Raw genomic sequence first — 17,232 nt, forward strand, 5'->3', positions numbered from 1 at the left:
GTTATAGGCAAGCTGAGAATAATATATCAGAGTACTTCATATTTTATCTTGGCTTTATGGGAAGGCAGTTCTTACAAATTGAGTTTTTTGGTAGAGAGAATATGTCACATATATTCAGGATTTGCTAAATAACTTTAACAAGTTAAATTTTTCAGGAAATGTATTGGTTTTACATGTAAAAATATGTTTTATAACTTTTTAAGCCTTATAGTTTTAATGCCTACCATATTTGACCGTTTAATCATTGCCTTTGGAAAAATTGCCATTATGAGGAATTCTCCAAAATACTCCAGATTCACCTACCATTTTTTTTTTTCTTTTTAAAAAACATCTGCCTCACATAGGAATCACCTATCACTTTTAACCTGGAATTTTACAGAAATTCTACATTGTTACAGCTTACATTTGGCTTATAGACTTGAGATAAAGGGATATTAAGTTGCCGTAGGAGACCTTTATTACAAATAGAAAGCATTTCTATGCTGAAGATCTGGTGAGAGACAAAGTCTTTTAGTTAAGTTGCTGTGGGATTTATCATCCATATACATTTAAAAATTTTTGACTGTTAGAAGGTAGTGTTTTTTGCAGGTTACTTAAACAATGAGACAATGTTGAGATCTGTAGTATACCTGTCTGATTTGGCTTTTTATGTGAGTGAGAGTATTAGATTTTATTTGAAAATACTGTTAAAATAGCTATAGTATGTAGTGTTAAACTGTCCCTTGTATTTTTGTTTATTTGTTTAAACAGAAAAGACTCATGTCCTTTTATTGTGTATTTAATTGCCAATCCTACCTCTCCTTCTAATACAGTCTGTTCTTATTTATGTCTTTTCTTCATTGTAATAAACTACTGAGTCCAGTTCATTTCTAGAAATGCTATTTGTCTCTTTGTTTCTTCTAGATTTTCTCTGCTTTCATTAAATGCTTAGAGTAGGAATTCAGCACTGAAACTTGGTGTTCTTACTAAGCACAACTTAGCTGATTGGATTGTCTCCTTTCAGTCTACTCATCTGGCCTTGTTTTGCTGAGTTTGAGGATTCCATTCTGTGATGAGTACAGATCAATTATGAGCCCAGTTATCCTCTCTTCTTCTGAACCCTTGGAAAAAGATTAATTCTGAGGATGGCCCAGAGGTTAAGATCAGTCTCAGGCAAGGAGAATGTAGCCTACTGGATAGATCTTTGGATAGATCTGTAGCAAAGATTAGTTAGTTGTTCAGACTGTTGTACCTGGGCCAAATCAAAACTGCACCTTGCCCCATTCTCTGAGGGCAAGGTGCTAGACAGTATTGCACTAGCATTTACCTACAAGTATGTGTGTTGGCCATAACAAAATACCAGACTAGGCACGTAAACAACAGACATCTATTCTGGAAGTCCAAGACAAGATCAGGCAGGGTTCGGGGTTCAGTTTTCCTTACTCCTCAGCAAGAGTAACGACTCTTGCTGGCTTGCAGATAGCTGCCCTCTCATTCTGTCCTCACATGGCCTTTTCTCTGTGCTCCTTGGCAGGGGGTGGAGGGACCTTTTTTCTCATAAGGCCACAAATCCCATCATGAAGGCTCCATAACCTAATCCAACCCTAAGTATCTCCCAAAGGCCTCATCTTCAAATGCTACCGTATTAGGGAGTGAGGGCTTCAGTATATGAATTTTAGGGGAGCAGAGACATTCAGCCCATTACAATATGTGCACTTTTTCTTAGTGGAATTTTAAGAGTTTTTAGAGTAGCAGAGTTACCTTTCCCTCAGAAGTATGTCAGTTTGCTTGAAGTCCAAGATATTGTGAAATACTAAGTTGCAAATGAAAGACAAATATATTTCACTGAGTATGGTGGATTTCTGTCTATCCGTATGTAAGACATAGTTTCTTCCCTTGACATTTCCCTTCTAAATACCCGGAATCCATCTTTTTTTCTCTAGTGCTTACTGACATTTTGTTTTTTTTCCAGTAAACTTAACAATTCAAATGGATTGAAATTTGCTTGTGCTGTTTATTTTGTAAGATTTTTATGGGACATATTTCTCATGTTTTTAGAGGCAAAATAAGTTTGCTTTAATTTGCTGATTCGGACATACATTTTACTTTCTTTAACAAGTATTTATTTTGTAATATTGATTACTACCATTGTATAGACATCTGAAGATTATAAGACAAATGTAATTATGTTCATCAACAACCTATTTGAATATCTTGTAATAAGTATTTATGACTCAGTAAAATTTAATTTTTATAAATTCACTGTTGAAATAATCTCCCCATGCCACAATTTCAAATAAAAGTTAAAACAAGTATTTATTTTAATAGGCTTTTCACAATTGTATCAGATTATTTAAACTTTCACCAGCCTAACAAATGTTTAGTAGTTTCCTACATGTGTGAGAGTCAAATTTTTTAAGCAGCAAATGTTAGTAACAGGAAGGGAAAAAGTCATTGCTTTCTAGATTCTAGTCTAGATTAGAATCTAATCTAGATTCTAGATTTCTAATGTAAATCAGTTTAAATTCTTTCATACTCCACAGTAAAGCTATGTGGCCCATTTCTTATCTAATTTACATGGCTAAACTGTGATAACTAAGCCATGTTTTGAGTTTTTTGTCTCAAAGCTTTAACATTTACTTTCTGTTTTTATAATGAAACTTTGTTGACTCTCCTAGGATATCACTTTACTTTTTATAATTAAAAACATTTGTGACTGAAGCTATTAATGAGGAAATTTTAGTTAAATTAAGACAATCTGTGTAGTGTATCTATTTTAGAAGATCTCCCAAGAATTCTAGGAAGATTTATCTTCATTTGAATTTATTTTGAAATTTTCTTTTGCCATATAATATCTAATCTGCATTAAATATCCCTATAACAAGTTATATCCCTGTAACAAGTTGAATTTCATTTTAAAATAAAAATAACCTTAAGAGTAATGTGAAGTACAAACAACATAATCTTTAGAGATTTAATTTGTTTTTTCTCATAATGCTTAAAATATTCCTCTGAATTTTTCTCTTAGGTACTGGTATAATAAGCTTTATGCCTCTATTATCTGTCTTTGAATGAAATGATCATATTTATTTATATTTTTAAAGTAAATTTCAGAGTTGTATTTTGAGGTAAAGAATTTTTTATATCAAAAGATAAGTTACTAAAAGAAAAGAAGCTAAGGAGCTGATGAAATATTTAAGTGCATTATTCAGAAAAAACTTCTATTCCACATGGTCTAGTGGGCACACATTAAGCCAAAGTGATCTGTATTTCTTTACTTCAAAATTATGTACTAAAAATATTCTAAGCCAGGTATGGTTGTTCACACCCATAATCCCAACACTTTAGGAGGCTGAAGCAGGAGGATCATTTGAGCCCAGAAGTTCGAGACCAGCCTGGACAATATAGCGAGACCCTGTCTCTACAAAAAATTAGCTAGGTATATTGGTGCATGCCTGTGGTCCTAACTGCTTGGGAGACTGAGGCAGGAGGATCACTTGAGCCTGGGAGGTCGAGGCTGCAGTGAGCCATGATCATGCCACTGCACTCCAGCCTGGGTGACAGAGTGAAAAAAGAAATTGGGCTAGGAATTTTCACTGATATTTGGCACAGTCTTACATTTTTTAAGTAGTATTCAAATTTGTATTGACAAAGGGGTGTGTGTGTGTGTGTGTGTGTGTGTGTATGTGTGTGTATGACATGAGTAATATGTGTGCTTATTTGTTTCGGTGGCTAGTCTAAAAGTTAAATATTTTAAGAGAAAAATGTATTTGTCAAAATATTTATATTAAATGATTAAATTTCTTTAGGATTTATTTACATCTGCTCTGATAACTCAGTCTACTACAGCAATCTAAATTTTTTGTTGTAATGTCTCTTTAGGATTGCAGTGGAATTTATTTGAGTGAGTGATATGTGTGTGTGTGTGTGTGTGTGTGTATTTGTACTCCAAATATTGTAAGGTATAGGAAGAATCACTCTGTTTTTTTCCTTTCTTCCTCTTTTTAGCTGTTATAAAATATTTTCACTTTGTTTTCTACTAGTAAATTATTCCTTCTTAAATTAAAATTTGCATGGACTAGAAATAAAATTTTCAGCTCATTTTATGTCAGTTTCCAACTACCTTTTGTATACACATTATAAAAATAGATTTCTTGTAGTACAGAGTAAAACCCAGCATCTCATTAGGTATAGATTTTCATGTGGAGAATGGTTTCTTGAAATAGGTTTTTGCCTTATCTTTTTCCATCTTTTGGGCATTGAAAAGAACAGTTTGGTCTTTTAACTCAGTGGTACTTTATAATATACTATTCTTCGCATCACTGTAAAAAATTGATGCATGGGTAAAACTATCTTTTTTATATCACAAATAAATTGAGCTTGTTATAGTCCCCTCTCTTCATTTTCAGGAAGAGGCAGAAATCCAGGCAGAACTTGAACGTTTGGAAAGAGTCAGAAATCTTCACATACGAGAGCTGAAAAGAATAAACAATGAAGATAATTCACAGTAAGTTGTTATTTGCATTTCATGATTTTATATTATTAAAACTCCCTCTCCCCACCCCACCCCTGTAGGGAGCATAAACAAAATATTTCCTTGTCGGGTTGTCTCATTATACTTAGAAAAGATCCAGAGTCCTTCCCATGGTTTGGAAGGCCTTTTATAATCTGGTCCCTGGCCACCTTCCTCACTTCTCTCCTCAGACCTGTTGAGAGCATTCCCATCTCAATGGGGTTTTGTGCTTAACGATTTCCTCTGCCTGGCTGTTCCTCCTCTAAACACCTAATTGGCTTAATACTTATCTCACTTCAGATGTTCATTAGAAAGGCCATTCTTAGGCTACCCTATTTAAAATAGCAGTCCCTAGTCAGGCTCAGTGGTGCACACCTGTAGTTCCAGCTACTCAGGAGGCTAAGGTAGTGAGATCCCCATTTCTTTAAAAAAAAAAAAAAAAAAAAAAAAATCTGCCTCTGTGTTTTCTCTTTTAATATTGTTACCTTGCTTTATATTTTCAGAATGTCGATCACTATCCAGAATTATAAATTTATTTTTAGTTATTATTTGCCTCCTCCCACTAGAATGTAAGCTTCATGAGTGCAAGGACTTGGTTTTGTTCTTGCTTCATCCATAGAGCCTAGACCAGTGTTTGACGTACGGCAGGCACTTAATAAATATTTGAATACCAAAGTTAATGTTACAGTAGTGAAAGAGAAATTATTTCAACCAAAAGTATTTCAGTAAGCCATGTGTATCCCACATTATGCAAGAATTGGGAGAGAAATGGAAAAGTACAATTTACAGTCTATTTTCTTAATTCCTGTTTGTCAGAATGAGAGCCATAGATAGTATATGTTAAAGCACTTGAAAGAAGAGAAAATATCTGTGGGTTTGTGGGAACTTCATGAAAAGGATACATATTGAGCAAGATGTAGAAGCAGAAATTTAGCAAGGTACTACTTGGATTTAGTTGATGTAAAAGAGGAAAGGTTTCTGTTTATATTTCATCTTTAAGACTATTCATGTAGTTTAAAGCTTCATGAGTTAATATGAGTATCAGAATAGGAAGTGGCCAGTTTCTGTGTGAAATATGAAAATCTTGCTTAGAAAGGCCTTCTTGTGATGTCTGTGTATGTGTAATTCATAAATATACAGATTCCATTACGTGAAGGGAAATAACTGATACAGACTAACCTAAATTCTGTCAGATTAGAATTCTAATGAAGGGCAGGTGTAGTAGCTCAGGACTGTAATTCTTGCACTTTGGGAGGTCAATGTGGGCAAATCACTTGAGCCCAAGAGTTGAAGATGAGCCTGAGTAATATGGTAAAACCCCATCTCTACAAAAACACAAACTTAGCTGGGCAGGGTGGCATGCACCTGTAGTCCCAGCTACTTGGGGACTGAGGTAGGATCGCTTGAGCCTGGGATGTTGAGGCTGCCATGAGCCTAGATTGCATTCCAGTCTGAGTGACAAAATGAGACTTTGTCTCAAAAAAAGTGAGGAGCCAGGTGTGATGGCTCACGCCTGTAATCCCATCACTCTGGGAGGCTGAGGCGGGTGGATCACTTGAGGTTAGGAATTCAAGGCCAGTCTGGCCAACATGGTGAAACCCCATCTCTACTGAAAATAAACTAGCTGGGCGTTGTGGTGGGCGCCTATAATCCCAGCTACTAGAGAGGCTGACGTGGGCGAATCACTTGAACCTGGGAGGCGGAGGTTGTATTCCAGCCTGGGCAACAGAGCAAGACTATGTCTCAAAAAAAAAAAATCTAATAGAGCATATGATACTGAATTATTTTAAGACTGTTTCAAAAATTACATTTCAAATTTTGTGGATGACTTAGATTGATGAAAATAAAATCAGTTGTTAAAGCTTTCCAGTGTGGCTTGAAACTAAGGAGAAATTTCTTATATTAACAAGTTCGAGAAAAAGCTTTAATTAGTCAATCTGTAGTCAATTGATCTTGAATAAAATAAAGTGCAATGTATTTGCATTGGGAATTATAAAGATAACATTGATTTTTATTTTTTTTTTGAAAGTGTACATTTTGGAACCGTATTTTTCTGCTAAGCCCTGCTGTTTATTAGCTGTTAAGCTTAAGCAAGTTACTTAACTTCTCTGTGCAGCAGTACCCTTATTTATAAAATAGACATAGTTATAGGACCTACCTGATACGGGTGGGTTGAAAACTAAATGAGTTAATCCAGGTAAGAGCGTAAAACACATAAATTGAACATCCCAATTTTGGAAATCTGAAAAATGTAAATTCTAAAATCTGAACATTTTTTGAGCACTGACATGACATTAAGAGGTCATGCACTCATTGGAGCATTTCAGATTTTGGTTTTTCAGATTAGGGATGCTCAATTGGCAAGTATAATGCAGGTATCCTAAAATCCAAAAAACAATCCAAAATCTGAAACACTTCTGGTTCCAGCTATTTCAGTAAGGGACATTCAGCCTATATGTGGCAAGTGTAATAAATACTAAATAGTAATAGTAGTAGTATTGTCCATGAGTAATTTTTTTTTTTTTAGTTTAAAAAAAATCTTTTTTAAAAATGGTCATTAAAATTTTATTTTACAAAAGTCCAAAGACAGTCAAATTTAATGAAGAAGGTCAGTTTATAATTATGTTTAATTATATGTCAATACTATAAAATCTTGATTAATTATAACTCTCCATACAAAAGACTATTTTTTTCAGAGAAGTGGTGATGCTGAGTACCTAATGGATTTTATGAAGCTCTTGGCAATGCAGTAATTGTTAGGTCTTTGTGAGAGTGCTATAATTGGTCATTGATCCTGAATCGTGAGCTATAAAATTTAAGTTTTGTGAGCACCAAAGCCTTAAGATGGGTGGTAGTCATGCAGGTAGACTGGTGGAGAATGAAAAGAAATTTTGAATGAAATTTGAAATTAGCAGTGGAGTAACTGAGAAATAAATAGGAGTAGGATTTTAATGTAGAAGGAATTTTTGTGTATGTGTTTTAATATGCCTGTTTCTTTTTTCCCCCACCCTTAAGGTTCAAAGATCATCCAACATTAAACGAAAGATATTTATTACTTCATCTGCTTGGTAGAGGTGGCTTTAGTGAAGTATATAAGGTAATGTAAATTTTATTCAGTTCTTCACACTGATATAGCAAGGATATAGGAGTATGTGGTTAAAAAGTACTTATCTTGGTTGGGCATGGTGGCTAACACATGTAACCCCAGGGCTTTGGGAGGTGGGAGGCTACCTAAGGCCAGGAGTTTGAGACCAGCCTGGGCAATATAGTGAGACCTCCTCTCTACTAAAAAAAGAAATCAGCCATGAGTGGTGACAGATACATGTAGCCCCAGCTGCTCAAGAGGCTGAGGTGGGAGTATCAATGAGTCCAGGAATTCAAAGCTACAATAAGGTATGATTGTACCACTGCATTCCAGTCTGGGTGACAGAGTGAGACCCTGCTTAAAAAAACAAAAGAAGAGGTACTTGTTTTTTGTTGATTAGCTGTCCTCGTTACAAAAAAGGGTTTGATGTGGCTTATTGTTGTGTTATTTCCAGAATCTAAAGACTGTCCTTGCTGCCTGCACAGTCCCTGTGATATTTGATACCTAGTCACCATTAGCCAATCCAATACAAAGAGTAACAACTATTTGAATCAAGATAGGCAGGTAGCCATTTAATACAGTACATGTATAGAAAGATTGTACCCCTTTATTTTAAAATGTGTCTGAAGTATTAACATGTCCTGAATTTATCCAAATTTCTACCTATTTCAAGGCCCGTTTCTCAAATGCATATGTATAAATGTGTAGGCATTTTTACTCCCCATATTCACTGTTTTATACCTTTATTATTATTATTATTTTACTTTACATCATGTCTTTTAGCCAAACCTTTGAATATTGGATTCATAAGGTCCCTATTATCATTCTGTATTCTCCCTTTAGAAGGGTTTTATCCCATCATTCATTAGGTTATCTATTTGGTTTCACTCTCAGGTAATATCTAGCCCACACTTTGTTTCTGAGCTTAATACCTAAAAGTGTGTTTGTATACATGACTTAACTCATATGGGTGCTTCGTGGGTACTGGAAACTCATGTTTGAAATAGAAGTTATTTTCCTCTTCTCTAAAACACCATCTAACACTGCTCCTGGCTTCAATACATAGCATTGCCATTCATCTCTGTGGTTGGTCCCTCAGGTGAAAAACACAAAAACCATCCTTTGTTCTTCCTTTCCCCTAATATATTATAAATCTCTGGTTCTTGCTATTATTAATGTCATTAAGTTCTCCTAAGTTCAGCAGTGACCTTTCCCTTCCATCTCGTAGTTCAAGGTTTCCTCTGGAACCTCATAGCTAATTGTCTTCTTTTGGGCATTGCTTTTCTCAAGTCATTTTGTACACTGCAGCTACAGTTAACTTTTTACAAAAGGTAATCTGGTCATCTCTCCTACTTAAAAGCCCCAGTAGCTTCCGATTTGGTTTTAGGATGAAGTTCTAGTGGAGGGTACACACTCACCTTCAGTTTCTCTAAACAGCTTGCCCTCTGCATCTTCTCAGATAGATTTTGTCTGCCTTTTATAAGCTCCTTGTAATACTTTATGCTTCATTATATATTGGCATAGTTGGTTAAAAGCTTTGGTTCTAAAGCCAGACAGCTAAATCCTGACTGCTGCTTTCTAATTTTATTAATTTGGACTTAATACTTAAATCTCTGTCTGACTCATCATCTTCTTCTGGGAATAATAACAATACCTATATTGTAGGGTTGTTGCAGTGATCAACTGAGTTATCACAGGTAAATCACCTAGAACATCAGTGCTAAAATAAGCTGATAAAATTGTTATTATAAATCCTGCCTATTGGCTGTGGCTCACACCTGTAATCCTAGCACTTCGGGAAGCCAAGGCAGGCAGATTGCCTGATCTCAGAAGTTTGAGACCAGCCTGGGCAACATGGTGAAACCTTGTTTCTACTAAAAATAAAAAAACAAAAAATTGACTGGGTGTGATGGCACATGGCCTGTAGTCCCAGCTACTCAGAGGCTAAGGCATGATAATTTCTTGAACCTGGGAGGCAGAGGTTGCAGTGAGCCAAGATTGCGCTACTGCACTCCAGCCGGGGAGAGAGAGGGAGATACTCTCAAAAAAAGATAAAAAGAAATCCTTTTGCACAAGACAAAGACTATGCCCTTTTGGTTTACTCAACACAACCTGGTTTCTTGTTCTGATTTGGAAAAATTCTGGGAATTTGGATTTAGAGAACTTCAGTTCTGTTATCAGTTCAACCATGCACCTTTTTTTTGTTATTTTGTTAAATAAACATTCAGGGGTCTCACCTTCCTCACTCATCAAAAGTGATCTTTGAGCTCTCTTCCAATTCCTGTTCCTCTGATTCTATTGATAGTTCATCCTTAAGCACTTAATGAAAGTAGGCTTTTTATAAGGTAGAAAAGATTATCATGATAGTTCAGCTGGGATCTAAAAGTCACTGAAAGTGCAATTAGTGTTAGTGCGGCCTAAAAGTTGTTGAGCTTGTGAACTTATCATGAGCCTTCATAACAGCCCTCTGCTACTGTGTGGTTGTATTTTAAATAACTATTTTAGCCTCATAGGTAGGACTTTTGTAGAAGAGACTTACATAGAGATTAGAAAGTGCGTATTGAGGCCCAGTGACTTGAACTTTCTGTATTGATCTAAATATGAGTGGTATCTTTCTCTAAGGCCTTTAAAGCTCTTTCATGGTTGCCAGGTCTGTTGGAAAACAACCAGACAAAAAGCAGATTATAAATCAAGACGTTAAGAGTTGTATCTTATACCAAGGTGGGAGATGTTGATCAGTTGCTGAGTGATTGCCATATTAGCCTTGTGGAAAGGTATAAATCTTGGGAGGAAGATGTGTTATATGTAATTTATTATAAACAGTATACACTGATAATAACTTTTTATTGGTTATATACTTAGTTTTTTCTTTGATTATTCTATTGGGTATACAGTTTTTTCTTCGATTATTCTTTATTATGATTGCCTTTGAATTTAATTCTTTATAGATTTGTTCTGCCTTGTGTCTTACATAAACTTGTTTTTATTTTTTTCAGTTTCTTTATACTTAACGCTTAATATGTAATTAGCTAATGTTTCTTGGTTTTACCATGTATTATTCTAAATACCTCATATGGTTTACCCCCATTTAATCCTTTCAATAACCCTAACTTTGTAAGACTGAGGCTCAGAGAAGGTATTAGCACAGAGTCACTTAGCTAATAGGTGCATCCTATTGCAAAGGGAATATTCCTAACAACTGCATGCTATATTATATCTGATCTCATACTTTTACAAAAGTAATCCCTTTACTGCTTTGTACAAAAGTAGTCCCTTTACTGTTTTTTTTTTTGCCTCCTGCTTATTTTTAGGTTAAATTGATGGGAGAGAATGGGAACTAGGGACCTTCTTTCTAATAAATAGGTACGCTTTTACATGAAAGAGGCACCTTTGTATAAATCACAGTGGAACCAAAATTATTAAATGCCTCTTTAATGGCATTCAGTGTATTTTAGAAAAACATTTGTAAGTCATGTAAAGCCATAAAACACTAATAATTCTGTGTTTTTAATTTAAAAAATAGGCTGGTGATTTGAGCAAATCAAATGTAAATTCTTTTTGTGAGATAACCAGGGAAAAATTGAAGACAGGTTAGGTATTAGATGAGATTAAGGAATTACTACTGATATAGTTAGGTATGATAATGATATCTGATTATTTTTATTTAAATATTGCTGAGTTTACTGGGGAAAATAATGTATTTGTTTTAATAATACTCTGGTTGGGGAGGGTGGGAAGCAAGGATAGTAGGGAATAGATGAAACAAGAATGCCAAATATTGATAATTTTTGAAACCAGATGGTAGGGACATAAGGGCACATTATAGTTGTCTACTTTTGTATATGTTTGAACAGTTTTATAATAACTGTAGAATTTTTTTCAACAGTTGGAAAAAAGTAACTCTTAGGAACTTATTAATTTTTCTAAAAAGTGAAAAGAAGGGGGTTTCTAGGAAAAGATAGACTTAAAAGGTTTGTTTTACCCAACCCACAAAAAAAGTGGTACAACCATCTCTTTTCCTGGCTGCTTACTACCAATATAGAAGAATAAATCCATATTAAAAACAAACAATAGCTTTATTGTTTTATTTTTATTCAATGTATTGGCATTTATAAAATTTAACGTGAAAATTCACATTAAGGTTTTCTGATTTATTATAGAATTTCCATCTTGCTTCTGATAATAAAAAGGTCATTGAACTATATCTAATCTTAGTAGAGAAGATCTCTAAAAATTGTAGGGTTTATCCTAATTCCATATTATCATCAAAATAAAAAATGCCTCTTCAGCTATTCAATTGGTCTTTCATCTGAACTGTTTTTGACTTGAAATCCTAGGCTTTTGACCTTTATGAACAAAGATATGCTGCTGTGAAGATACATCAGCTTAATAAAAGCTGGAGAGATGAGAAGAAAGAAAACTACCACAAGTAAATACTAATGCTTTATGGTTTTTAAAAATGGAATATGTTTTGAATGATCATGGAGAGTTAATATACTGTCTTTCTGTAGACATGCCTGCAGAGAGTATAGAATACACAAAGAACTGGATCACCCCAGAATAGTTAAACTCTATGATTATTTCTCCTTGGATACAGATACGTAAGTGAATATTAAGGTTTAATTTTTAAGGAAAGATATGCTTGCTCTCTTTCCCCATCCCGTGTTGATGATATAAATACTATTTCCCCATTGTGATTCTGAATTCTTGGATAATACTTTTGTCTGACTTTTTTTCTCTTCTCTGTTGTAGGTTTTGTACAGTGTTAGAATACTGTGAAGGCAATGACTTGGATTTCTATCTGAAGCAACACAAGTTAATGTCAGAGAAGGAAGCTAGGTCTATTGTAATGCAGATTGTAAATGCACTAAGATATCTCAATGAGATCAAACCCCCTATTATACATTATGATCTTAAGCCAGGTAATTATGAAATTTGTCTAATATATTTTTAAGCTTGAGTATAGTTTTAAAAAGACATTCATTTAAGTTATCTGAAAACATGCTTTTTGGTTTCGTTTTTAAAACATCATAGACTACTAGTAAAATTAAAAATAAAGTTACTGTTTTTCATATATGCATCATTAAAAGAATCTTATATTTTATTCTTAGGAAACATCCTTTTGGTAGATGGAACAGCATGTGGTGAAATCAAAATCACTGATTTTGGTCTGTCTAAGATTATGGATGATGATAGCTATGGTGTAGATGGAATGGATCTAACTTCCCAGGGGGCAGGCACTTACTGGTAAGTGTGTTACTAAAAACATCAGAATATCTAGATTAGTGCCCAGTGTTTTTATGAGAATTAAGTCTTTTATTTCCATGTAGCCATTAAGATTTACTGTGGTGGCCAGGTACAGTGGCTCATGCTTATAATCCCAGCACTTTGGGAGGCCAAGGTGGGCAGATCAACAAGGTCAAGAGATTGAGACCAGCCTGGCCAACATGGTGAAACCCAGTCTCTACTAAAAATACAAAAATTAGCTGGGTATGGTGGCACTTGCCTATAGTTCCAACTACTTGGGAGGCTGAGGCAGGAGAATTGCTTGAACTCAGGAGGCGGAGGTTGCAGTGAGCCGAGATCACGCCACTGCGCTCCAGCCTGGCAACAAAGCGAGACTCCGTCTCAAAAAAAAAAAAAACGATTGGTGAAGGTACTGATACTAAGCTCCCAGTTGAGAGGGAGACTACTGTGGTCATTCCTCTTTTCTCATCTGTTCTTAACTGCAAATAACAGCATACTGGAGAGAGAATGACTTGGCATTAGGAAGTGACTTCAGTACCTGCCAGCCAAAAACTCCTAACAGGGAGAATTCATGGGTTTTCTTCTACAATGTTAGGGTGATGTTAATCATAAATATAAATACTTAGGTTAATATAATACTCTAACTATTGTAAGCAAAAACTAAGCATCAGGCCCTCTCTGGAGGTTATATGATTGCAGGGATTGGTCATTTTATTTTAGACGGGCTTGCTCTGTCACCCAGGCTGATGTGCAGTGTTGTGATCCTAGTTCACTGCAGCCTCAAACTCTTAGGCTCAAGCGATCCACCCACCTAAGCCTCTTGAGTAACTGAGGCCGCAGGCACATACCACTATGCCCAGCTAATTTTTGAACTTTTTATAGAGACAGGGGTTTTTTGTTGTTTCAGGGGTTGTTTTTTGGGTTTTTTTTTTTTTTTTTTTTTTTTTTTTTTTGAGATGAAGTTTTACTCTTTTTGTCCAAGCTGGAGTGCAGTGGTATGATCTCGGCTCACCCGCACGCACCACCATGCCTGGCTAATTTTTTGTATTTTTAGTAGAGACGGAGTTTTACCATGTTGGCCAGTCTGGTCTCAAACTCCTGACCTCACGTAATCCGCTAGCATTGGCCTCCCAAAGTGTTGGGATTACACGCATGAGCCACTGTGCCTGGCTGAGACAAGGTCTTAATTTTTTGCCCAGTCTGGTCTTGAACTCCTGGTCTCAGGAAATCTGCCTTTGTCTCCGAAAGTGCTTGCATTACAGGCATGAGCCACTGCACCTGGTTGGTTGTAGTTTTTGTGGAAGACTGACTTTCAAAAATCTCTTTTAAAGACTTGTTATGTATAGATTTTAATTTAGATATAGTCATAGATTCATAGACATAAATCTAAATGACTCATCCATTCAATATACCTATGTGTTCTCAAAAACTACTTCAGTGTCAATTTTCAAACTTGTTAAGTTCACCAAAGTGGAAGATGTAACTGTAAAATTTCAAAACAAATTTGGTTCTTAGAGAAAATTAGTTTAGCAAAAAAGAATGACACTTTAATGGAAAGAAAGATAACTGCATTCGACTTCATTGAAATAGGATTGTGACTACAAACATAAATGTGACTTCAGGTTTTCCAGAACAGTCTTCACCATGGCCTGAGTACATCATTACACATCATGCCACTGGTCTGTATAGATTTCACTTTTAATGAACAGGGATTAGTCATATTTGTGTATTCTTTTAAAGCCATTTTAAAACTTCAAATTTAGCTTGTGGCATTTCCTAGGAACGTGGATAAGATAATGTCATGAATTTTTTTTCATATTTTAAGAAAATGATTCAAATTAGTAACCCCCTGAAAGTCAATATTCTTACAGTCTTTGGACTTTTTTCTTTTAGCAAAAAGTCTCATTCTTTTTAACAACAAAATCTTATCCTAATAAAACCAACAAAAACAAAGCATCTTGGTGGAATCTTAGATTCCATGGAAGATAGCTTGAAAACCATGTTCTAAATAATAAATTATGCTTCCTCTGTAGAACATTCTCATTATTTGTTTCTTTCTCACTCTGGCTTCACTGGTATAGGGAAGGACAAGGAAACTTCCCTTTTACCGGGTGGTCAAGGGACAAAGAACTTAGGTTTTAAGGGCAGTACAGGAAGGAGATACAGTAATGGCATTGTTATATAGGAACATGGGATGTATTTCTCATGGAAACCTGTGCTCCAAAACTTTATTTCTAGAGTCATATTAGTTGTTTAGCTGTGTACAGCTGACCTTGAATAACATGGGCTTGAAATGCATGGGTCCATTTTTATGTGGGGTTTTTTTTTTCAATAAATATGTTGGAAAATTTTATGGAGATTTGCAACAATTTGAAAAAACCCACTGATGAACCATGTAGCCTAGAAATGTTGAAAAAATTGGCTGGGTGCTATGGCTCATGCCTATAATCCCAGCACATTGGGAGACCAAGGTGGGCGGATCACTTGAGGTCTGGAGTTTGAAACCAGCCTGGACAATATGGTGAAACCCAGTCTCTACTAAAAATGCAAAAATTAGCTGGGTGTGGTGGCGCATGCCTATAATCCCAGCTACTCAGAGGCTGAGGCAGGAGAATCACTCAAACCAGAAGGTGGAGGTTGCAGTGAGCTGAGATGAAGCCATTGCACTCCAGCCTGGGTGACAGAGCAAGACTTTGTTTCAAAGAAAAAAGAAATATTGAAAAAATTAAGAAAATGGTATGTCATGAAGGTGTGAAATACATGTAGATACTCATCTTTTATCATTTACTGCCATAAAATTTATACAAATCCATTAATAGAAGTTAAAATTTATCAAAACATGTATACAAACACAGACTGTACCTGGTGCTATTTGCAGTTGAGAGAAATGTGAACAAATAAAAAGATGCTATATTAAATCATAACTTTATAAAATTAACTGTACCACACACTGTGTACTGTAATAATTTTGTAGCCACATCTTGTTGTTGTTGTAAGGAGCTCAACTGTTTTGAGTATTTTTTAAAAACACTGTAATGCTGATCTCCTCCATGTGAGCAATTCATCTCTCCAGTAAAAGGCCTATTGCAGTAAAAAGTAATCTCATGATTCTCCAATATTTTTCATCATGTTTAGTGCAATACCATTACCCTGGGATAACACCAGTAATGCTGGAAGTGCTTGCTCTCAAGGAGCAGAGAAAAATCATGACATTACCAAAATAAAAGTTGAATTGCCTGATAAGTACCATAGAGTGAGGTCTACAGCCACAGTTGCCCACCATTCCAAGATAAATGAATTCAACAAAAAGACCATTGTTAAAAAAAAGAAATTTGTAAAACTGTCACTGTGGCTATGTCAGAAGGCACAGAAGCCTTCTACTTTTTGCAAAACATCCTTTTATCTCTAATGGAAAATGCAGGCTGTGCACGGTGGCTTATGCCTGTAATCCAGCACTTTGGGAGGCTGAGGCAGGCAGATCACTTGAGCCTGAGAGATGGAAGATCAGCCTGAGCAACATGGCAAATCCCCATCTCTACATAAAAATACAAAAATCAGCTAAATGTGGTGGCACATGCCTATAGTCCCAGCTACATAGGAGGCTGAGACAAGAGGCTCATCATCGCTTGAACCTGGATGTGGAGATTGAAGTAAGCCCAGATTGCACCACAGCACTCTAGTCTGGGTGACAGAGGGAAAACCTGTCTCAAATAAAAAAGGAAAAAGGAAATGCAGCTTTTTGGGTGCATGATACTCAAGCAAAGAGATTATATGACAATTTTAAAGCAAAAGGAAGGCAAAGGATCTGCAACTGGAGAATTTCATGTCAGCAAAGGATGGCTTAATAATTTTAGGAAGAAGTTTGGCTTTAAAAATGTAAAGATAACAGGAGAAGCAACTCCTGCCAACCAGGAGTTCCCGGATGCCATTAAGAAAATAATTCTTGAGAAAAGGATAGCTGCCTGAAGAGGTTTTTTTAAATGCATACAGAAGTGCCCTATTCTGGAAGTAAAAATGCCACAAAGGACATTTTTTTGTAAGGAAGAGAAGTGAGCACCAGTGTTTGATGCAGGCAGGGACAGGCTAACTCTACTGTTTTATGCAAATGCAGTTGGGTTTATGATCAGGACTGCCTTTATCCATAAAGGTGCTAACTCTGGAGCCTCAAACAGAAAAGATAAACACCAACTGCCAGTCTCTTCCTATACAATAAGGAAGCCTGGACAGTGAGAACCATCCCTTTTTTGGGATTCGTTCCATGAGTGCTTTGTCCCTGAATTCAGGAAGTACTTTGCCAATAAGAGACCACCTTTTGAAGTCCTTTTGATACTGGACAATGCCCCTAGCCACCTGGGAGCCCACGAACTTAACACTGAAGATGTTGAAGCCATCTACTTGTCCCCAAACA

At 35.8% G+C, this 17,232-nt stretch overlaps 1 protein-coding gene across 3 annotated transcripts in view; it reads left to right on the forward strand.

Moving 5' to 3' along the window:
- TLK1 (tousled like kinase 1) overlaps nucleotides 1–17,232 on the forward strand; it is a 166,913-nt gene that overhangs the window by 140,167 nt on the left and 9,514 nt on the right. For all 3 annotated transcript variants that reach the window (XM_078327412.1, XM_002749326.7, XM_008998727.5), the window contains 6 exons: nucleotides 4,389–4,486; nucleotides 7,508–7,589; nucleotides 11,915–12,006; nucleotides 12,089–12,178; nucleotides 12,330–12,499; nucleotides 12,689–12,824. In XM_078327412.1, the coding sequence (XP_078183538.1) occupies nucleotides 4,389–4,486; nucleotides 7,508–7,589; nucleotides 11,915–12,006; nucleotides 12,089–12,178; nucleotides 12,330–12,499; nucleotides 12,689–12,824 (668 nt within the window). The remainder of the gene's footprint in view (nucleotides 1–4,388; nucleotides 4,487–7,507; nucleotides 7,590–11,914; nucleotides 12,007–12,088; nucleotides 12,179–12,329; nucleotides 12,500–12,688; nucleotides 12,825–17,232) is intronic.

The sequence above is a fragment of the Callithrix jacchus genome, chromosome 6 (assembly GCF_049354715.1).
Source record: "Callithrix jacchus isolate 240 chromosome 6, calJac240_pri, whole genome shotgun sequence".
NCBI classification, from domain to species: domain Eukaryota; kingdom Metazoa; phylum Chordata; class Mammalia; order Primates; family Cebidae; genus Callithrix; species Callithrix jacchus.